The sequence below is a fragment of the Nerophis lumbriciformis genome, linkage group LG15 (assembly GCF_033978685.3).
Source record: "Nerophis lumbriciformis linkage group LG15, RoL_Nlum_v2.1, whole genome shotgun sequence".
NCBI classification, from domain to species: Eukaryota; Metazoa; Chordata; class Actinopteri; order Syngnathiformes; family Syngnathidae; genus Nerophis; species Nerophis lumbriciformis.
Window position 1 is genome coordinate 8286573 of NC_084562.2, and position 25112 is coordinate 8311684.

Here is a 25112-nt window from a genome sequence, read left to right on the forward strand (position 1 = left end):
TTTTCTTCATCAATCTTACTCCAACTTTCTCTGATTGCTGCTGTTAGATCAGCTGTGCAGGTTGTAGTCTTGTCATGGACCATTTTCTTCAACATTCACCACAGATGTTCAACTGGATAGAGATTCAGACTATTTGCAGGACATGACATTGACCTTATGTATCTTTTTCTTCAACAAACTTTTCTACAGTTTTTGCTCTATGGCAAGATGCATTATCATCTTGAAAAATGATGTCGTCATCCACAAATATAATTTTGATGGATGGAATAAAAAAATTTGTTCAAATTGTCAATATAAATTTGACATGACATTTTCCTGACATGCAGCTTCATATCATCAATGACTGTGGAAATCTGCATGTTTTTTTCCAAGTGGTCGTCTTCGCAAATCTCATTGGAACGACACTAAACAAAAATTCTAGCATCATCACTGAATATTACTTTCATCCAGTCATCCGTAGTCTATGATTGCTTTTCCTTAGCCCATTGTAACCTTGTTTTTTGCCTGTGTAGGTGTTAATGACGGCTTTCCTCTAGCTTTTTTGTATTCAAATCCCATTTCCTTTTTCTTACTGTTTCTTTCAGTTAAGTCACAGACGATGACTCCAGTTTCTGCCCATTTGTTCCTAATTAGTTTTTTTTTATTTTTGGCATTTTCTGTTTTTAAGACATATTGCTTTAAATTTTCTGTCTAGACCCTTTGATGTGTTTCTTTGGTCTACCAGCATGATAGCCTTTTACAACCTTTCCATGTCGTTTGTACTTGGTCCAGATTTCAGACACAGCTGACTGTGAACAATCAACATCTTTTACAACTTTGTGTGATGATTTACTTTTTTGAAAAAGTTTAATACTTTGTTTCAATTGACATCTCTTGTGTTGGAGTCAATGATTCATGCCAATCCACCTGGTGCAACAGCTCTCAAAGGTGTGAAAACTTTTGTGTGTTAGCTTTGGAAATGAACATTTATTGGGTATTTAATTTATTTTTTCTCTCAGAATTGAGTGATTCCATAATTTTCTCCTTGATCTAAAAATTAAACTGTTAATGAATGCCACCGTTTATATTTTTAATTGATGTTATTGTTTCTTATAGCCAGACTGTTGCCATTTGAAATGACTATAGTTTTGTGTCATGTCTTGTGTCTGCTTTTTTCCCCACAAAACAAAACAACTAAATGAACATACTATCCTCCAAGTCTGGTGATTCCATAATTTTTTTCTTGAAGTCATATATTCTGCATATACACAAAGACAGACACACTAAATTGAGTCTGCTCTCCATTCCAGTTAATTTCAGTGACACAATCATCTACTTACAAGAGCCGTGTATAGAGAGCCTATGGCCAGCTTGGTTTCAGAGTTTGTACCAAAAATGGCGCCCTTCAGTCACTTGAGGGGCTTTTGACCAATCATTTAGGAGATCGTCCGGCCAGACTCTCTCTGATTGGTCAAATGCCCCTCACGTGATTTTTGGGACCAACTCTGAAACCAAGTTGGCCATACTCTTTCTATCCATGGCTCTGATGTGTAGAAATGTAGTGCTGCTATCAAGTTTGAACATGTTTTAATCCATGCAAACCTTTAGTTAATCAGGCTCACATTATATTGAGATACAAGTGCAAACAGATGTCATTATCTGGACATTTCCAAGATCAAACTATGAGGTTTTGAATCTGTTGTTTAACAGCATATTTTTAACTTTCATCTACAAATATGCGGATGTCAATGATTTAAAGTAATACAATAGGTGGAAGGATTAAACGTTCAACATCAATTCTGTCATGCTCTTAACATGAATGACTCTGCTCTTGATTAAAAAACGGACTGAAACTCAATAGTTGTCTTTGATGTTTCAGGCCTGTGGGCCACTTTGGTCCTATGAATGTGGAAGCTCTTACTACAGCACTGGTATATGCTCCAGAGTCAACGCTAGCTTCAAGTTCTCCAGAACAATTGCACCTGCCTTTCAGAGTTAGTGTCACGCCCACCTTCACTAATAAAATATCTAACGGGCATCTGGATAATTTATCATTCATTACTGTGATCTGTTTTCTTAGGATGTGAGACCTATATGGACATTGTGATCGTTCTGGATGGCTCAAACTCCATCTACCCTTGGTATGAAGTGCAGGCTTTTCTTATTAACATTCTTCAGAAGTTCTATATCGGACCGGGTCAAATACAGGTGGGTAAAACGTGAAATGAAGAAATTGTGCTTTGTCATTTGTCGACATTTTTACTTTCAGAACATTTTGCTGGAGCTGTACTGATTGTGGTCGGTCATTCTGTCTCTCTGGGTCAGGTTGGAGTTGTTCAGTACGGCGAAAAAGTTGTGCACGAGTTCAAACTCAATGATTTCAAATCTGTTGAGGAAGTGGTGAAAAGAGCTCGCAGTATCGACCAGCGAGGCGGCGAGGAGACCAACACGGCTCTTGGTATCAACATAGCACGGTATCTACCACCATTCTGTGTATACATGAGCAGCTTAGCTACTTTGCTTTCTGCATCCTCCTGAGAACCAGAATCCTCTGCAGTTGCCGTTTGTGTTTCGCATAACAAGGCAATTTTTTTCCCGAAATTTGTAACTCTGACTAAAGTAATGAACTAAAACAAAGACGCTGATTCTCAAGACCATGTGTGACGATAATAAAGTGCATGCTTCTGTTTCAGCTCCGAAGCGTTCAAACAAGGAGGTCGACGTGGCGCCAAGAAAGTGATGATCGTAATAACGGACGGAGAATCACATGACAGTCCCGATCTCCAACCAGCCATAGAGGAGAGTGAGAAGGATGGAATCACCCGCTACGCCATTGCAGTGAGTCTGCTAGACCTATTACTCACCTGGGTTTAGGCTCCTGTTTTATGAGGCTCAACTTACTCTTCTGATGGCTACTAAATTTCTAGCCTGTTAACAGTAATGACCTCATGGGTTCAAGCAGGACACTTATGTTAACGCCGCAGCCAAAAAACACAAAGCCCCAAACTCTGCTCAGTGGAAGTGCAATTAAACGTGTTGAATGATGTCATCCAGGCCACGTGATCCAGTGGTTTGTGCCTCTACTGGCATTTGCTATTATTCCACCTACGTAGTCTTTAAAGCCAAGTGGAATTGGCGAGGGCAAAACCATTATAAGACAAAATGAGCCCTGGTAAAGTGCACAAGAGCCATTCCACCAAAGATGTGATGTTACTTGTTCTTGTTTCCATTCTAAACCTAATAAAACACAGGGGAAACTAGTCAAAATATGTATTGGCCCATCTCCGGAAACGTTATTTCAATTTGAGCTGTAGATGACACGTTTTGAGTAACAGGACTGAAAGTAAGTAAAATAATGAGTTTTTAGCATAGAATGACCAAACACATGAAATATAGCCACACTGTCTTTAAGCTTATAACATGTTGACATCAAGTATAATACCGTGGTTCAACAACAAAAAAACAAAAAATTCCCCCTCGTCATTGTCAAAATATCTAAGGAACAGAATTAATAATGACTTTTGGACTTTCTATGGCCTGCAGAGTGTCTGAATGATGCAACTTCCTGTGGACAATGTGATTTGTAGAATATTAATTTTTTCTGGGCATTAGTGTCCAAACTTTATTTTCCAAATAGAGCCGTATGTTGAAAAATCAAAGGATGCAAAGGTAGTATAGATATGTTTTTATAATAAATATCAATATCATTTACAGCTTTGTTTAAAAAACTTAAAAAACAGCGTGCATGTCAGCTTTGTGTTATTAGCGTCAACATTTCTCGTTACAAATTGTGCTCTTTTATATCATTTTTCATTAGTAAATTTTGTTCAGTAATATTATTTTTAGAATGTACCACAGGCCGTTAAATAAATGGCCGTCAACCGTCTTAGAGTAACAGGATTAAGTGAAAACTCAGAAACATGACTAAAGTGTGAATTGTATTTTTGTGGAAAAACAAGTTGACTTTATGCTTAATTTTGTTTCATTGTATCCATTAAACTGTATCCAATTGTATTTACAATCCGCAAAGTATGTGCAAATACCGTCGAAACAAAATGCCACAAATTCAGTCGGCTATTTACAGGTATATTCCGCTTTAAATATCTTCAGCAATTTCCGAAAATTCTACATCACTTTAATCACACTTTTGCACTCTGACCATATAATCAGATCAGTCATACTGGAAATAAGCAAAACTTAAAAGAGATGTGCTGTTCATCATTCACAATCCCTATGTAAGACAAAAACACATAAGCTTTGCTCTTTTTTTGCATTAACAATCGTAAATACAGTCAATAGCTAACAATTGAGAGAGCGTCTTCTATTGCACCCAGTATACCCTCTAGAAAACATGCAGAAACCGCCAACAATTATCCATGTACATGTCGTGACCTGAAAATTAAACAAATATGAGTGATATTGTTATTATAAGCGCCAACGCAGACGGTCTATTTACGCTGCAGTTGTTGACACACTGCTTCTGTTTCGTCTCAAACTTTCTAAAAGTTAATTCTAATTAATGCATCTCTCACCTGGTATTAGACAAATCTGGCCTGGACAGTGAGGCTGGTTGACTTTTGGCAAAAAAAATGTAGTTGCGCCAACCTTTTTTTAAACTCTTCTTGAGGATTGCGATTGAATCTTTATGTAGACGGAATTATGTGAGAGTCCCGTCGATCAGCATCCCAGCGAGAGTGGAAATTGTCCAGTAAGTGTTTGTTTTATTATGGTTAGTTTGTACTTTTAGCATCTAGCAATGCTGCAGATGCTATGTAGTGTTACAATAAAGGTGCATCCTTTTAGCACTTGGCTTCTAAAACGTTTTGCTCATCTTCTTTGTGTTCGGGCTCAAAAATATAAGGTTCAGGATCATAGTTTTCCCCAAAGTAATTATTGTTGGCTCTCACAAAGTCTGCTTGATTAGCATTGTTGTTGATGGGGAACGGATCTGTGGTTCCTAATGCTACATCACGGATCACGTGGGATAATGTTGGGATAATGAGAAACAGGAACATTTAAAAAAGATAACATATCTGAATTATTTAAATGATGGTCAAATCTGATTTTAGGAAGTGGTGACAGACAACAAATAATTTTTAAAAAGGTATTTCAAGGTCATTCATATTTTAGGTAGAAATGTGCAAGAAACTGCCTGATAAAAACATGGTTTTTTTTAAATTTCCTAGGGAAGTGAATGGCACCGATTCGAGAGAATGGCCCTTGACTAAAAATATTTTCCTTTAAGCCCATCCGGAATTGTGTGTGTTCCACAGGTTCTTGGCTACTACAACCGAAGAGGAATCAACCCTGAGGCTTTCCTCAATGAGATCAAATACATTGCCAGTGATCCGGACGACAAACACTTCTTTAACGTAACGGATGAGTCGGCACTAAAGGACATCGTGGATGCGCTTGGCGAGCGAATCTTCAGTTTAGAAGGTTTGCTTGATAATCCTTTTGCTTCGCAAGTTGAGTCTCTGTTTGCCGGCCTGGTCCTGGTGAGCTTTTTTTCAGAAGATCGAGAATAATCTCACCCAAAAATCTGCAGATGATTTGTCGATTGTTCTGTTTGTCATTGTACTACTTTATAAGCTCCAATAGTCAGGCCAGTGCTTGATATGCCGCTACTCTCTGTCACCTTTGAAAATGAGCTATTTTAAATATGCTGCAGTCAAATTATTAGACAGCACTAATAGTATGTTTAGATGCAGTTCTGAACCACTCTTACCAGAATAACATGCAATATTAGTGCCATACTTGCCAATCTTGAGACCTCCGATTTCGGGAGGTGGGGGGTGGGGGCGTGGTCGGGGGTGGGGCAGGGCGTGGTTGAGGGCGTGGTTAAGAGGGGAGGAGTATATTGACAGCTAGAATTCACCAAGTCAAGTATTTCATACATATATACATATATATATATATATATATATATATATATATATATATATATATATATATATATATATCTACATCCTGAAAATATGCAAATAAAACTGTGTTTAGATAATTGATACTTCAAACTTGCATAAATAAATATTAAGGAATATAACATAACTTGGCTTCTGAGAGCTTCAAAATGTAATGAATAAAATGCTAAAGTTGTTGATAAACAAGCAATTATTTTAATAATTAAATATGGTCATTTTAAATGAATTATTATAATAATTTAAAATTAATTATTTCAAATATGTTTATTTTAATGTATAATTCTAATGGCTGGATGTAAAAAGGAGTCAGAAAAAATACAAATAAAAATACAATTAATTTTGATGTTTTTAGCAAAACATAGTAAAAATGTTTTTTTGTTTTTTTTCTTTTTTAATTAATAAATATATTTTTTTTTAGGTAAGATAAACATAATAATACAATTTATCTCGTCTGGATGATTTAGTTCTTGTCACCCTGTTGTCCTCCCGTCGTGAAAAAAGGCTGTCCTCACTCAGGTTCACATGGAGCTGGAGGGGGCGTGGCCTCCAGCTCCGGCTGAAAATTGGGAGATTTTCGGGAGAATATTTGTCCCGGGAGGTTTTCGGGAGAGGCGCTGAATTTCGGGGGTCTCCCGGAAAATTCGGGAGGGTTGGCAAGTATGATTAGTGCAGACTTCTCCTCAGTCATACAGTATCTCCTAATAATAAAGAACCCCCCCCCCCAAAAAAAAATCCTGAATATAGACGGTGATCTGGATTACCCTCATAACCTTATACAATTTTCCTGAAAGTCTCATCAGAATTGGCCCATAACTTTTTGAGCTGTGTTGCAAACTGACAGACAGACAGACAGACAGACAGACAGACAGACAGACAGACAGACAGACAGACAGACAGACAGACAGACAGACAAACCGCAACAAATAGATAACCTCCTGGCAGAGGCAATTAATCAAATGAATTTACTTAATGATAAAATTGACATGTCTGTGCATGTTTTATTAATTTTTTACGTTCTTCTGTCACTTCCAAACAGCTTGCAGGAGAGTTTGGAATAAAATAAATGGAGTGAACACTCTTATCAGTCTTCGACTTTATTGGTTGCCAACACAGATAAGTTGAGCATCGTAACATAAATGTAGGATAATATTGTAGTAGAAATAATGCGGATCACTACCAAAGTTTAATGACTTGTTTATTATCCCATTCCGGAGGCTTCTTGAAAGTTTCATCACAAACCGCCTACAAACTTTTTGAGTTATGCTGCTAACTAACTAACTAACTAACTAACTAAAAATCACAATAAAATTGGTAGCATTGGTAAAATATTTCTCAAATTAGCTCTCTTTAGATTGCGGAGTGGTCATAACGTTGCTACATATCGTCCTGAGAACCGACTAACTTTTGTTTATTTCTTTTGTCAGAGTTTAACAATTTGGGGTATAAATAGCCATGTTTTGCAAAACTCAAATGTCCACTGCAGAGGACGCAGGTTCTCAGGACGAAATACAGTAAATATATATACAGTACAGGCCAAAAGTTTGGACACACCATCTCATTCAATGTGTTTTCTTTATTTTCATGACTATTTACATTATAGATTGTCACTGAAGGCATCCAAACTATGAATGAACACATGTGGAGTTATGTACTTAACAAAAAAAGGTTAAATAACTGAAAATATGTTTTGTATTCTAGTTTCTTCAAAATAGCCACCCTTTGCTCTGATTACTGCTTTGCACACTCTTGGCATTCTCTCAACGGGCTTAAAGCACACCTGTGAAGTGAAAACCATTTCAGGTGACTACCTCTTGAAGTTCTTTAAGAGAATCCCAAGAGTGTGCGAAGCAGTAATCAGAGCAAAGGGTGGCTATTTTGAAGAAACTAGAATATAGAACGTATTTTCAGTTATTTCACCTTTTTTGTTAAGTACATAACTCCACGTGTGTTCATTCATATTTTTGATGCCTTCAGTGACAATCTACAATGTAAATATTCATGAAAATAAAGAAAACGCATTGAATGAGAAGGTGTGTCCAAACTTTTGGCCTGTACTGTATATATATATATATATATATATATATATATATATATATATATATATATATATATAAATGTTGATTGATTGATAGTGGATCGTCAAATTGCAGGGTTTTTTTCAAAAAGTATGTATTCTGCTATATTAAAAATCTGATCAAAGTGATCGCTCACCATATAAGTATGGGATGTGCAATTAACTTACTTACAGTACATATTTATTTGTCGACACAGGAACGAGTAAAAATGGGACAGCGTTTGGTCTCCAGATGTCTCAAGCTGGATTCTCCGCTCACAATGTGGAGGTAAGTCGTATTTATGCTACCAGATTGTCTCATACCATCTGTCATCATATGGAGCAACACATAATGTCTCAATCCTGTCATAACTTCGCCTCATAAGCCCCCATTTATCACTTCCCACTCCCTTCCAGAGGTGCCCAAAGGGCTCGGTGATCCTGATTTTCCACTTAAGCCAAGCGGCGATGGGAAATAAAAGGCGGCTTGCTCTGCAGGGAGACATATTAGTTAATAGTTGGGATACATTGGGCCACTTAAGCTGCATCATGGGTTGCTGTTTTCCTTTTTTGCTTCGGGACAACCATCTGGGGGACACAGCAGGAGGGGAGATGGAAGGCATGTCTCTTATGCAACAACCATAGCTACTGTTTATTAAACTATATGAATGTTTTACTTGAAATGTGCCAATAAAAATGTGTTAGCTTTCAAATGTCCCTTCACAGTGGGATTTGTCAAGAGACAAATCCATTTATCCCTTTTAAAATATATAAAAAGAAGATTATTGGCAGATAGATGACAGAAAAGTTAGGAAATTCTGTCCACTAGGCCAGATTCCTTAGATGGTCCTCAACAGTCAACCTGAGAGTTGAAAGAAGGATAACTTATTGGAAAGAATGTTGGGGCTTTAAAAGAGGAAAAATGTCCTGAAGGCACAGATGTTTTTTGGTGATTTTTGGGCCATATACTTCGCAGACATTTTATACATCAGCTTTTATGGTTTATCCAGATGTTGTTTGTTTAGCATGCATAACCCCAGTCTTTGTAGTTGGAGTTAATTGCTTAGATGCAAACAATACTGTATCCGCGATACGTCAACTGAGGATAGGCCCCTGACATCCAGCATTAATGTCATCTTTACCAAGCTGATACGCGCAGAAGCACATGTGGGAAATCTCTTTGAATGGTTCACCTTCAGATGGTAATGCTTAATGCATGGCTTGATGGACAAACCCAGCAGAATCCACACATTCAGCACAAGTCGTCTTTAAATGTCACACCAATCTCGAACAAGGGAACCACGATTAGATAACTCTTCTACTCCTTTGGGTCCCCTCTAATGCCGACAACGCTGGCACTTATTTCATAGTTTTGGACCATTAAACGATGTCTACAGGTAAAATTCACCCCAAAATATACACAGTAGTGATTTTAGGCTAATTTCACCATCTACGGTCCGTAATATTATCAAAAGGTTCAGAGAATCTGGTGAGCAGCAAGGCTGAAAACCAACATTGAATGCCTGTGACCTTCGATCCCTCAGGCAGTACCACATCAAAAAGAAATTGACATCAGTGTGTAAAGGATATCACCACATGGGCTCAGGAACACTTCAGAAAACCACTGTCAGTAACTACAGTTTGTCGCTACATCTGTAAGTGCAAGATAAAACTCTACTATGCAAATCGAAAGCCATATATCAACAACACCCAGAAACGCTGCCGGCTTTGCTGGGCCCGAGCTCATCTAAGATGGACTGATGCAAAAGGGTAAAAGTGTTCTGTGGTCTGATGAGTCCACATTTAAAATTGTTTTTGGAAACTATGGACGTTGTGTCCTCCAGAACAAAGAGGAAAATAACCATCCATTAGACTGTACAACTCCTCTCTGGGGGGAAGGGGGGGGGGGTACTAGGATGACAGGGGATGCAAAAAAATAACAGTGCAATACTTTTTCATAACATAGTCACTACTGCCTAGTTTCTCTTGTTATATTCTTATTTTACTGTTATATTTTTATTCTCATTGTTGCTTTTTATTTTTATTCCATTGTAATATTTTTCTATTTTGTTTCCATTTATACCCCCATTATTTACTTTTTACTTTTTAAATTCGATCTCAATTTTGTACACTGCTGCTGGAATTTTAATTTTCCTGAGGGAACTCTCCTGAAGGAACCAATAAAGTACTATCTATCTATCTATCTATCTATCTATCTATCTATCTATCTATCTATCTATCTATCTATCTATCCATCTATCTATCTGTGATGGTATGGGGGTGTATTAGTGCCCAAGGCATGGGTAACTTACACATCTGTGAAGGCACCATTAATGCTGAAAGGTACATACAGATTTTGGAGCAACATATGTTGCCATCCAAGCAACGTTATCATGGACGCCCCTGCTTATTTCAGCAAGACAATGCCAAGCTATGTGTTACAACAGCGTGGCTTCATAGTAAAAGAGTCTGGTACTATATTGGCCTGCCTGTAGTCCAGACCTGACTCCCATTGAAAATGTGTGGCGCAATATGAAGCCTAAAATACCACAACAAAGACCCCGGACTGTTGAACAACTTAAGCTGTACATCAAGCAAGAATGGGAAAGATAGCCACCTGAAAAGCTTAAAAAAAGCTGGCAAAGGTGGCAAATAAGACTGAGAAAGTTGAGGAATGCTCATCAAACGCTTATCTGGAACATCCCACAGGTGAACAGGCTAATTGTTCTCAAAATTTGGTCTCCCCAGTTCCCAAACGAGTGTTGTTAAAAGGAAAGGCCATGTAACACAGTGGTAAAAATGCTCCTGAGACAACTTTTTTGCAATGCGTTGCTGCCATTAAATTCTAAGTTAATGATTATTCGCAAAAAAAAAAAATGTTTCTAAGTTCGAACATTAAATATATTGTCTTTGCAGTCTATTCAATTGAATATAAGTTGAAAAGGATTTGCAAATCATTGTATTCTGTTTTTATTTACAAATTACACAACGTGCTAACTTCATTGGTTTTGGGTTTTGTACTTCACTGGGAGAATCCAAATAGAAAATCTCCAACTCGGAACTTTAATCAGGCCCGTCTTCCAAAAACATCATGTTTTTCCAAAATATTGTAAAATTCAATAAAACATTAAATATTTAGATTATTTTATATTAATTTTTGGCCTATAATGTTAACCATAAAAATGTTGACGTAATCATGGACCAGGGTGACAAAAACATGTGATTAAGTGATCAAAATAATAGTTTTACTCGCTTTTATCAGCAGTGTCTAGGCAGGGAAATGGGCTCCAGTTCTGTAGATCGGGGCCCCCAACCTTTTTTGCATCATGCACCGTTTTAATGTAGGCATTATTTTTTTACGGAATGGCCGACAAAAATAAGTGCATGAAAAATACAACTTTCCATAATGATGAATTAGTGGGAGCCTTGGGCTTGTTTCCTGAGATGCAGGTTTGGTTTCTTAACCTTAACTATAGGCGCCCCCTAAATTTGATGTGGCCCCCCACGTCATTTAAACTGGCCTATGACCTCATTCTGTGTGGTCCATCATGTCATTTAATGTGTTCTGCCACATCATTCAACGTGGTCCGTCACAACATGCAACATGGTCTGCCACATCAATTAAAGTGGCCCTGTGAAGGCAACCATAATTGCGATGTGGCCCTCAATAAAAAGTTTGACACCCCTTATCTAGACACTATGGGTCCTTTAATCATCTTAACTATCAATCATCAATCTACTGTAGCACAAGCATTATAGGAAGAAATTGGTTTGACTCTATTGCAACGTTGTTTCTCTCCAGACTAAACTTGAACGAGTCCAAGTATGTTACACATATAGTTGAATATCTATGCCAAGACTCTGTCAAGCTTTTGTGAAAATATAACAGCCAAGTGAATTATGTTTTACCTGTAGGATGGGACTCTGGTGGGAGCGGTTGGGGCTTACGACTGGAATGGGGCAGTGCTGAAAGAAACAAAACAAGGGAAGGTGGTACCTCCTAAAGCTGCTTACACACAGGAGTTTCCAGAGGAGCTCAAAAACCATGGGGCCTACTTGGGTGAGTATCTTTCACAAGTCTTATGCCAAAATACATTTTTTAGAACTCTGTTATCATGAATGAAGTTTATCATAACCAAGGACATCTTGTAAAATTTTGAAAATGTACATTTTTTAAAGTTTTGGATTTCTACCAATAATAATATAATAATTATAATTGACATTTCAGTGGGGTCATTTTATTAAATGAGTAATTGCCCTTGTAGTTTTTTAATTGTGTAGCTGGAATGCAGAGTTTGGGTTTTGATTAGAAGTGTGTGTCCATCAGTGTTGACACATTTTTTAGGACATGATTTCTGTATTTGTTTTCCTGCAAAAGTGCCATCTTTAATGCTGCCAAAACAAAATAAACAATTGAGTGAATGGAAAAGTGTTTCAGCGAACAAATTCACAAATATGAGCAGCTATATTAATATGTAGGGATGGCCGATAATGGCTTTTTGCCGATATCCGATATTCCGATATTGTCCAACTCTTTAATTACCGATATCAACCGATACCGATATCAACCGATATATACAGTCGTGGAATTATCACACTATTATGCCTAATTTGGAGAAACAGGTATGGTGAAGATAATGTACTTTTAACAAAAAATTAATAAAGTAAAATAAGATAAATAAATTAAAAACATTTTCGTGAATAAAAAAGAAAGTAAAACAATATAAAAACAGTTACATAGAAACTAGTAATTAATGAAAATTAGTAAAATTAACTGTTAAAGGTTAGTACTATTAGTGGACCAGCAGCACGCACAATCATGTGTGCTTACGGACTGTATACCTTGCAGACTGTATTGATATATATTGATATATAATGTAGGAACCACAAAATTAATAACAGAAAGAAACAACCCTTTTGAGTGAATGAGTGTAGATGGGGGAGGGAGGTTTTTTGGGTTGGTGCACTAATTTTAAGTGGATCTTGTGTTTTTTATGTTGATTTAATTAAAAAACAAAAACAAAAAAAACGATAGCGATAATAAAAAAAAACGATACCGATCATATCCGATATTACATTTTAACGCATATATCATAACATCTCTATTAATATGCTATAAATATTAGCAGCTTCAGAGCAACATCCACTACAAAAAAGATTGATGTTCCACAAAGTTTGCAAAATTCCAAAATGAAGTAGGAAAGTGTCCCAAATTTAAGATAAACTCCATGAATTTGAATTAAATTTGAATTTAGGTTGCAAACAGGAATAGCAATTACAATTTAAATTTAGATTGGAGGAAGTACAGTATAATTGAATTTCTATTAAATTTTAATTGATAATATTGGTGTATTCCAAATCATGCTTTACTGTAAATAAATTATTAGATGATGATTAGATATTTCATAAAAATATTTTTACTTAGAAATTTGTGTACACATTATGTTTTAATTGCAACAAATGTATCTTATTGACAATACAATTTTATAACAATACGAAATCAAATTCCAAATTTGGAATTTTGCACAGGGCACACTTGTCTGGGTTGCCCAATGTAAAATAATTCAATCACACTTTTCCAAGTGATATACTTTGAATACTTAGCTCACTTTTCTCACTTGCCTATTCATTTTCTCACATTTAGCTCAATTTAATTATTTTTAAAGTAAAATTTAAATCGTTAATATAAATGTTTAATCCAAATATTACATCTAAATGTTAAATCCAAATTTTGAATCTACATTTTAAATACACATTTAAATGTTAATCTAATATATATTTATATTTAACATTTAGATTAACCATTTTAATGTATATGTCAAATGTAAAGAAAATGAGCTAAATGTGAGAAAAGTGAGCTAGATATTTCGTCAGCTAGAAAAGTCGGATTCTATTTTTGCATTCAGCACCTAATAAGCTTGCTCCAGAAATGTTGTTCAGTTCAGTTTATTTCGAACATGCATACGATACAATGTAATTCATCACATATTTCCAGTTGTTTCATTACAGCATGTCCGAAAAGGAGTTGGAAGAAGCTGAGCTTATTTAATCCTACACCTTTTCATACCATAGCAATTTTATCCCATTTCCTTGTTCTCTGTAACAGAACAGTGAACAAATAAATAAACCAAATACCATAGTAAGCAAACAAATATTAAATACATCAATAATCTTTGTCTCAAAAAAAAAAAAAAGGGTTCAAGATGTTCATCATAATTCTTCTTCTGTGTCCTTTGTGAACTTAGTAGTTTGAACAGTCTCTTAAACTGAATCATATTGGTGCCTTTTTGATTTATTTGGTTAATCCATTCCATAATTTAATTATACATACAGCTATGCAAGAGGTTTTAACTGTTGGACAAGCATACAAATGTGGATGTCACTTCAGTCGCCAGTGTTCTTTACTACACAGGCAGCTAAAGTAGGTAGAGTAAGGTTGTATACGTGTGACTGAAGCATTAGGTAGCAACACTATTTAGGATCAGCTTCAGTTTGATCAAACAAGCAACACTTACCATGAATTGATTAACGTGGACCCCGACTTAAACAAGTTGAAAAACTTATTCGGGTGTTACCATTTAGTGGCCAATTGTACGGAATATGTACTGTACTGTGCAATCTGCTAATAAAAGTCTCAATCAATCAATCAATTAATCAAAACCAAGTACCATCTGTGAGCAGATCATGCTGTATCATTTCTTTCTCTTTCGGACTTATTATGTCATATCAAGTTGGTAGTGCATTCTTCATGCATTCGTCACTCAAGCTTAAAGTGAAGGATGAGGTAAAAAAAACAACCATACCAACTATCTGTTAATAGCAAGTCAACAAGAATTCTGGTTGCTCAATCTCAAAAAAACACTGCCCCTAGCGTTTTGGTACAGAGTTACAGGTCATGCTTTCAGCCCCCATCGAAGATCCGTAACAGGATCAAGACGCCGTCAGAAGAGTGGGCGCAGTGACTGTGCGGTAGCGAAATGAAGCTTAAGGGTTATTACTTCAACTATCTATACAAAATAAAATCGTCTTTTCCGAAAGTACATCAAAAACTTTCATGGTTTGCAGAAGTTGATTTGGTTTTATTCCTGTGCTTGCGTGGGTTGTTACCTCCAATAGTCTAAAAACACATTATGTGGAGATTCTGAATTGTCCATAGGCATAAATGTGAGAGTGAAAGGTTGTTTGTTAAAGTGTCATTTAATTGGCTGGAACCAGGACAGGCTGTACCTCACATCTCATCCCAAGTTGGCTGGGATTGGCTCCAGCTCAACCATGACCCGGAACAGGATAAGCAGTTGAAAATGAATGAATGTCTGTCTATGTGGAGGACTCTGGTGCCCCTCTACTCAGTCTTTTCCATTGCATCTAGAACCATCTCCACCACAAACCTCTGTTTTTACCATCTGTGGTTAGTTTGACTGAGCTTATCCAGCGGACTGCCAGCTCTGGCAGTTTAAGATTCAGTTGTAATATGAGGTGGAAGCAAAATTCTAGACAAGAGGTATTACGGAGGTGGAAAAGTACATGTTGATCAAGTGGAATTTTCAGTGGGAATGTGCAAAAGAAAATCCTTTTAAAAAGTGTTCTGTCTGTCTATGTTGCTGAACTGGAGTCAGATTCTTGACCAGACATTGCTGCATCAATACGACTGAAGACACACTATTTAATTCATTGTCACTGCTTTATATTAATAAACACACATTAGTTGGGACAATCTATTTCATTTCTGCAGATGTAGGATAATATGCTGTGCAGCAAATATTGCTTTCTAATCTTTAAAGGGTTATCTGTTAGCTAATTCTGTTTTTTTCTTGATCAGGTTACACGGTGACATCGGTGGTGTCGGCCAAAAATGGTCGTCTCCTTGTGGCGGGAGCTCCGCGCTTCAACCATACCGGCAAAGTGATCATTTTCACGCTGAAAAGCCCCGGCAACCTTACCATCCTCCACTCCCTCAAAGGCCAGCAGGTAACAACATAAAACAATACTTATTTGTGTAAAACATTTTCTTCTCAGAAAACAGTTGTTTTAATGGTTACAAGACATGGTTTGTTCAATACGACTCAGACTTGGACATTGCTTATTTGCCTGGGTGTGTTTGGACTGGTTCTTTACATTCAACAACAGTAAAACTGATGTGCGTACAAGAGACAGTTGCCCCTCTCTGGACTTAAAAAATGTGTCACGAATGACATTTTAGCAGATTGTCACGACGTGGACTATGGAGGGTTTGTTTTCCCGAGATGCAAGAAAAGTTGGAGCGGACATGGCGTGAAGGTAAAGATATATTTTAATTCTAAACAAAAAGAGTGAACAAAAAGCGCGCACAAAGCGGAAGTACAAACTTGGCTAATGAAAGCAAAAACTAGAACTTGGGCAAAAGCTATGGACATGAACCAAAAGGACTTACTGTGGCGTGGCATGAAGCATGAGCTATGGCAGGGGTCGGCAACCTTTACCACTCAAAGAGCCATTTTGACCAGTTTCACAAATTAAAGAAAACAATGGGAGCCACAAAATTCTTTTGGAATTTAAAATGAAATAACACTGCATAAAAAGTTTTTTTTTTGCTTTGTGCTATGTATAAACCAAGGGTCTCAGACACGCGGCACACACCTTAGTATGAAAATTGAATGTTAGTGCGGCCCGCGAGTTTTATATGAATGGCGCTTGACAGCGTCATACTTGTCAACCCTCCCGATTATTCCGACAGACTATGAATTTCAGGGCAACTATTCTCTCGAATGTGTCGTGATTGTACAGCTTTTAGCGCCCACTACAACCAGCGTGCCGGCCCAGCCACACGTCACATGGGGCTTTTGCTTGCTCACGTAAGTGACAGCAAAGCATACTTGGTCAACAACCACACAAGTTACACTGACGGTGGCGGTATAAAAAACTTTAACACTCTTACTAATAATGCACCACACTGTGAACCCACACCAAACAAGAATGACAAACACATTTCGGGAGAACATCTGCACTGTAACACAACATAAACACAACAGAACAAATACCCAGAATCCCATGCAGCCCTAACTCTTCCGGGCTACATTATACACCCCCGCTACCAAACCCCGCCCACCTCAACCGACGCACGGAGGGGGGTGGGGTTTGATGTGTAGGGGAGCAGGGTTGGGGTGGGGGCGGGGTTTGGTGGTAGCAGGGGTGTATAATGTAGCCCGAAAGAGTCAGGGCTGCATGGGATTCTGGGTATTTGTTCTGTTGTGTTTATGTTGTGTTAAGGTGCAGATGTTCTCCCAAAATATGTTTGTCATTCTTGTTTGGTTTTGGTTCAAAGTGTGGCGCATTATTAGTAAGAGTTTTAAAGTTGTTTTATATGGCCACCGTCAGTGTAACCTGTGTGGCTGTTGACCAAGTATGCTTGTGTGCAAGTAGAAGATGCATACAACAAAAGGCTGGGCTGGCTTACTGTTTGTACATATTGTAGAGGGCGCTAAATGCTGTATCATCATAGCACGCCCTTATTATTATTGTTATGGTGAAAATCGGAGAATATTAATCCCAGGAGTTTTCTGCGAGAGGCACCAAGATCCGGAAATCTCCCAGGAAAATCGGGAGGGTCGGCAAGTATGCAGCTGAGCCGCATCAGAGTGATCAAAGAGCCACATGCGGCTCCGGAGCCGCAGGTTGCCGACCCCTGAGCTATGGTAATAGCAGATAGCATGGGTGTCAAGGGTAACAGCGGTAACAGAGTTAATGTCGCCAGGACGACCAACAGAAAAAGACAGGCTTAAATAACAGTGACATGATTGACAACAGGTGCGTGAGTGAAAATGTGAACCAGGTGAAACTAATGGTTGCTATGGTGACAAAAACAATGGAGTGAAAACAGGAACTAAAAAGAGTCCATAAACCGAACAAGACATAACTAAACAAAACATGATCACAGACATGACACAGATACTGTAGACCAGGGGTGTCAAAGTCAAGGTCATAGATAATGAATTATTTCTGACCCCCAGGATGATATGTGATTAGTATTAGAACCGGCCCGGAGGCCAAAGCTGCCTGCAGCTGTTTTGCACGCACCAAGACTCCATCAGTGTTGGCGCTAGAAATTTTCAAAATCAAGTAAAAAAATTGGATTTTCGGGGGTCCCACTTTTTTGTAACCGTTTTGACAACAAATGATAAATGCATTATCCTGTTATATCTCCCATTTTATATTGTGTTTTGGAAAAAGGTTGTCATAAACATTACTTCATTCATTAAAAAAAATTATACAAAAGAAAACACATTTTTATGCCTATGGAAATTTGTTCAGTTATAATCATTCATCCACATCCATTTATTTTTTTCTATATTTTTATTGTACTATTTTCAGAAAGCGTTTGTTCTATTTTTGGCTGAAGTAAGACAAAAAAACAATCTGAAGTATTTTTTAGTTTTAATTCCATGATTTTAATAGTTTGGCCCGCATGTGCACAGATTTTCCTCCATGCGGCCCCTGAGTTAAAATGAGTTTGACCCCCCCCTGCTGTAGACTGTTTACTTTCCTGTACATTAGATTTGTCCACAACAGTGGTCCTCAACTGGTTAGCGACCCAAGTTGCCCATATTTTTCAACTCAAATTTCTTTTTTATTTTATATTCATTGAAAAGACAGAATAGTCGGAATTAGTGGTAGTGCAAAATAACAGCACACAATTTCCTAACAGTAAAAAAAAATCCTGAATCAAGACGGTGTTCTGGATCACCCCAAACATGTAATCACTTGTTCCTTATCCCATGACTGATATTTATTGTAAGTGTAATCGAAAAGCGCCCATCCATCCATCCATCCATCCATCCATCCATCCATTTTCTACCACTTTTTCCCTTTGGGGTTGCGGGGGCGCTGGAGCCTATCTCAGCTACAATCGGGCGGAAGGCAGGGTACACCCTGGACAAGTCGCCACCTCATCACAGGGCCAACACAGATAGACAGACAACATTCACACTCTAGGGCCAATTTAGTGTTGCCAATCAACCTATCCCCAGGTGCATGTCTTTGGAGGTGGGAGGAAGCCGGAGTACCCGGAGGGAACCCACGCAGTCACGGGGAGAACATGCAAACTCCACACAGAAAGATCCCGAGCCCAGGATTGAACCCAAGACTACTCAGGACCTTCGTATTGTGAGGCAGATGCACTAACCCATCTGCCACCGTGCTGCCCGAAAAGCGCCCATATTTTTAGAATTTTTTATAGCGAATAAAAGAAACGGAGTGAAGCGAGCTTGTCAATCGTCTACTGTCGTTGTCTCTCTGAGTAGAAGCGCTGCCTCAAGCATACATACTGAAGTTGAAGCTCTTAATGTAAACGTAAGGTCGCGCAATATAAAAAATCCGGATTAGCCCCAAAATGTGTCAACCTTTTCCAAATCCGGACATTTCCGAAAAGTGAGATTTCAAGAAATAAATATTACTAAAAAGAAATAAAGCATGTCAATTATAACTTACATCATATCCAAAATGTTTTGTCAGTGATAATTGACATAAACAAATGTGTTTACCCAAATGCATTACATTGAAATTTCCACGTACAAGCTCGTGATTGGCATCAGCAAATTTACATGGCGATTTTGAACTCCTGCAAATATGACAGGTAAAATAAACATACTACAAATACATAATAAGCAGCAAATATTCACATGTAAACACTTTCTAAGGCTCAACAAAATTCAACATCTTAGACTACTAACAAACTTTGTTGGTCTTCCTATTTGAAAACAGTATTCAAATACTTTAAAAGACAACAACAAAATCCCCTTCAGAATCAAAGAACAATATTATATTGTCATTTTGTATGTCACCCGCGACCCACTTGTTTACAACATGGCTGATGGGTATTATTAAATTTACAGATAATAACACAGGGATGTATACAGAGTACCTGTATTTTTTTTGGTACCGGTTCTGTTACGTCGTGGTCGCATGTTAAGGCACGGATCTTTTTCCCAGGATGCAAACAGAAACTCCGGAGGCAAGGTGCAGGTGAGACAATGATTTATTATTATAAATCAGGAAGGAGATGCAGATAAACAGAAAAGCGTGCCGCTAGCAAGAATCAAAAGCATGGGTCACAAACGTAAATGTTGCATGAAGCAATTAAGACAGCCAGACTGAGTGTGGCGAAAAACAGGAATAAGTAGCTCTCTGATTAGTGCCCGGGGGCAGGTGAGTGTCCCGAACACTAATCAGAGGCAGGTGAAACTAATCAGCACTCATGGTAACCAAAAACACACAAACCCAAGGGTGCTGAAAACAGAACCGAGGGAGTCAAAAACTAAACAAAACATGATCCGGGCATTGGATCATGACGGGTTCCTAATTAGGTCGGTCCATGAGGACCGTGAAGATTCTGGACTAATGAAACTGCTATCTGTATTTTTTTTTTCCAGCTGGCCGGCGTAATTATGATACGTTGTCACATTCATTTCAGCTGCCACTGCTACAAAATAAAATCAGCTTTGAATGATGAGAAATAAGTATGCAACACCACACAAACCTTTTTAACACAATATCTCCTCTTCAAAGTCGCGCGCGCTGTGTCACTTTGAGGTGAACACACTTCACTCACGAGTCACGACCGCGTTCTATCAACCGTCCTCCTAGCGACCCATAAATCCACAGGCCAATATTAATCCACTCATGAAAAATGAGGTAAAACAATAATCTATAAAGTTGCTTTGAAGCAAGATAGCATCCACTGTGACTGACAGGTCTCTGGTTGCCGTCTGACGTACATCCATTGTGCCGCGTTTGTGTGTCATTAAAACACATCTTGCTTAAATGTGTTTCAGTTTGTTCTGTCTCTGGAATATAAACTGGACGATTGAGTCTTTTTATTTATATAATACACACTACACACTAGTGTTGTCCCGATACCAATATTTTGGTACTTTTCTAAATAAAGTGGACCACAAAAAATTGCATTATTGGCTTTATTTTAACATAAAATCTTATGGTACATTAAACATATGTTTCTTATTGCAAATTTGTCCTTAAATAAAATAGTGAACATAAAAGACAACTTGTCTTTTATTAGTAAGTAAGCAAACAAAGACTCCTAATTTAGCTACTGACATATGCAGTAACATATTGTGTCATTTTCGAGTCTATTATTTTGTCAAAATTATTAAGGACAAGTGGTAGAAAATTCATTATTAATCTACGTATTCATTTACTGTTAATATCTGCTTACTTTCTCTTTTAACATGTTCTATCTACACTTCTGTTAAAATGTAATAATCACTTATTCTTCTGTTGTTTGAAAATTTACATTAGTTTTGGATGATACGACGAATTTGGGTATCAATCCATTTCCAAATAGTTACAGGATCATACATTGGTCATATTCAAAGTCCTCTTGTGTCCAGGGACATATTTCCTGAGTTTATAAACATAATAAAAAAAAATTAAAGAAGATGTGATGCCAAAAAATATTGACGTAATCATAGTAGTATCGACTAGATACGCTCCTGTACTTGGTATCATTACAGTGGATGTTAGGTGTAGATCCACCAATGGTGTTTGTTTACATTTTGTGTGTAGTGAAGCATGTTTAGCTATGTGTGATTTTATTGTTTTACACACGCACGCTCACATCCACTACAATTGTAGTCCAAGAGCCATTAAAAAAATAGCTACTAAATAAATCGGAAGTTACTCACAAGTTACCCAATACTTGAGTATTTTTTTCACTGAATACTTACTCTTACTCAAGTCATTACTTTAATGACTACTTTTTACTTTTACTTCCATCCATCCATTTTCTACTACTTGTCCTTTTTGGGGTCGCGGGGGGAGCTGGAGCCTATCCCAGCTGCAATCGGGCGGAAGGCGGTGTACACCCTGGACAAGTCACCATTTCATCACAGGGCCAACACAGATAGACAACATTCACACTCACATTCACACACTAGGGACCATTTAGTGTTGCCAGTCAACCTTTCCCCAGGTGCATGTTTTTGGAGATGGGAGGAAGCCGGAGTACCCGGAGGGAACCCACGCAGTCACGCGGAGAACATGCAAACTCCACACAGAAAGATCCGGAGCCCGGGATTGAACTCAGGACTACTCAGGACCTTCGTATTGTGAGGCAGACGCACTAACCCCTGTAGCTATAATATTCTAAAGTAACGGTGTTATTTGAGCACAATTGCCAGCCCACAGTGCTGGCAGAAAGCACATGAAAAGAGAGCGTCTCTCCTGGGACGAAACAATGAGAGTATTTACTGCAGGGGTATAAACTCAACCAGAGTGTAACAGAATGTTACTTTAGAAACGGCTTCTAGAATAAAACCTTGCACTCCATAAACATGGTATTTCAATGCATGGTTTGCTGCTTTGTTTAATTAGCTATAATTCTTCCAGGGTGCATCAATAGGCCACTTACCAATACTTTTGTTTAATTGACATTATTTCTAGCACTTCATAAACATTCTGTTTTGTTCTGGCTAACCTGACAGTGCACAGCTGTGCGAGCAAACCACTCAGGGAGGAGGAAGGCAATGGAAAAGAGTCAATGCTGCTTAGTTAACACTGGTATAAAAGTTTCATAGGATTCCAGTCCTGGCACAGAAATATGTTCACTTTTATTAATTTATGTTAGACTTAGACTTAGACTAACTTTATTGATCCACAAGGGAATTTGTTCCACACAAAAGCTCAGTTAAAAAAGGATGGAACGGGTAAGGTTGGAAAGAATAATGCAAATGTACCATAGTAGCAATATAAAATATAACATATATGTAATATTAACATATTATATATACAGTATATCAGTGTTTTTCAACCTTTTTTGAGCCAAGGCACATTTTTTTCCATAAAAAAAATACGAAGGCACACCCCCAGCAGAAAAGGTTAAAAAATTAACTCCACCAGGTTGTCGTGCCTTATTTTGAGTTTGTTGTTGTTTGTTTGTAGTGCTTTAGTTCCTGTCTTGCGCTGTTATTTTGGTGACCGTTCCTGTTTTGTTGGTGTTCTCCTGTAGCAGCTTCACGCCTTCCTTTGAGTGGTATTGCCCGCACCTGCTTTGTTTTCGCAATAAAGACTATTTAAGTTGTGCGTACACCATCCTTCTTTGTGGGGACATTGTTGATTGTCATGTACGGATGTGCTTTGTGGACGCCGTCTTTGCTCCACACGCTGTAAGTTTTTGGTGTCATCCAGCATTCTGTTTTTATTGACTTTGTAGCCAGTTCAGTTTTTATTTTGTTTTACATAGCCATCCCTATGCTTCAGTGCCTTTTCCTAACGGGACTTGCCTTTTGTTAATTTTTGGTTTAAGCGTTACATACCTTTTTACCTGCACGCTGTCTCCCGCTGTGCTCTACATATTGGGATCACGACAAACCATCCTCGACGCGTTCCGACTTCTACAAAGCAATGAACTACCTGCTGCCACTTACTGATATGGAGTATTACATAGTTACCCTGCCAAGCTCTACACAGCACAGGCACTAGACAACAGCACATTATTATGATTATTGATTTGCAAAAAATATTTTTTGGACCAATTAGGTGAAGTTGCATAATTTCCCACGGCACACCAGACGATATCTCATGGCACACTAGTGTGCCGCGGCACAGTGGTTGAAAATCACTGCAGTATATAATATATACTGATATATTATATTTTTATATTACATTCTTATAAAATATATACAATATATATCAAATCCCAATTACCATGTACAATATTACAGTATATGTAACAGCTGCAGCAAAAGAAGAAAAAAAGGTTGTTTGTTGTCATGTTGTCAACATGTAAAGATGGACATAGTTAATGTTTGTTTTGTGAGACAAATGTTTTGCATTTCTCCTTTGGTTGGGTTATTGTCATTTTGCCACTGTGGTTTCTGTGGAAAAAGTCATTTATCCCGGGCTGAAAAGTCTCCATTCTAATAAAGATTCTATATTTTGTAGTTTATGTAATATTATCATTGGTTCACTGATTTGTACTTAATCTGTTTCCAGTGTTTTTTCCCCTCATTTTGTACATGGTACCGCAGCTTTGCAAGTTAAAAGAAATGTTAAGAAGCCAGACAGAAGGCATGTTTTCAGTTTGTATTTATTATGATAAACAATCAAATTGAGCATTTTCCCTCTGCCATTTGTTCTGTAGCAAGTTGTACATTAAGTTGGGATAAATATTTGTACGTACAGTATGTAGTGTTGATGTAACAAGCTACTTTTGCCGTTTGGCTTATTGTGTAGCTTGTTACAATTCTCCCAGGAGTGCGTCCTCTTTTTGCTTAATTACATTTATCCATCCCATCCATCCATTTTCTACCGAAGGAAAAAAACATATATAAGTCGCATTTTTGGGGGAAATGTATTTGATAAAACCCAACACCAAGAAAATAGACATTTGAAAGGCAATTTAAAATAAATAAAGAATAGTGAACAACAGGCTGAATAAGTGTACGTTATATGACGCATAAATAACCAACAGAGAACGTGCCTGGTATGTTAACATAACATATTATGGTAAGAGTCATTCAAATAACTATAACATATAGAACATGCTATATGTTTACCAAACAATCTGTCACTCTTAATCGCTAAATCCGATGAAATTTTATACGTCTAGTCCAGGGGTCGGCAACCCGCGGCTCTAGAGCCGCATGCGGCTCTTTACCGCCGTCCTAGTGGCTCTCCGGAGCTTTTTCAAAAATGTGTGAAAAATGGAAAAAGATGAGGGGAAAAAATATATTTTTTGTTTTAATATGGTTTCTGTAGGACGACAACCATGACACAAACCTCCCTAATTGTTAGAAACCACACTGTTTATATTAAACATGCTTCACTGATTTGAGTATTTGGCGTGCACCGTTTTGTCCTACTAATTTTGGCGGTCCTTGAACTCACCGTAGTTTGTTTACATGGAACATTTCTCTGACTTTCTAGGACGTGTTTTATGCCACTTCTTTTTCTGTCTCATTTTGTCCACCAAACTTTTAACGTTGTGCGTGAATGCACAAAGGTGAGTTTTGTTGATGTTATTGACTTGTGTGGAGTGCTAATCAGGCATATTTGGTCACTGCATGACTGCAAGCTAATCGATGCTAACATGCTATTTAGGCTAGCTATATGTACATATTGCATCATTATGCCTCATTTGTAGCTATATTTGAGCTCATTTAGTT

The 25112-nt window shown here is 37.7% G+C and overlaps 1 protein-coding gene across 1 annotated transcript in view; it reads left to right on the forward strand.

The window, feature by feature from the left end:
• Positions 1–25112, forward strand: part of itga11a (integrin, alpha 11a) — a 191696-nt gene that overhangs the window by 79250 nt on the left and 87334 nt on the right. Inside the window, exons 5-12 of the mRNA XM_061974906.2 lie at positions 1859–1973; positions 2060–2187; positions 2305–2453; positions 2673–2817; positions 5253–5418; positions 8175–8245; positions 11872–12016; positions 15776–15924. Coding sequence (XP_061830890.1) covers positions 1859–1973; positions 2060–2187; positions 2305–2453; positions 2673–2817; positions 5253–5418; positions 8175–8245; positions 11872–12016; positions 15776–15924 — 1068 coding nt within the window. The remainder of the gene's footprint in view (positions 1–1858; positions 1974–2059; positions 2188–2304; positions 2454–2672; positions 2818–5252; positions 5419–8174; positions 8246–11871; positions 12017–15775; positions 15925–25112) is intronic.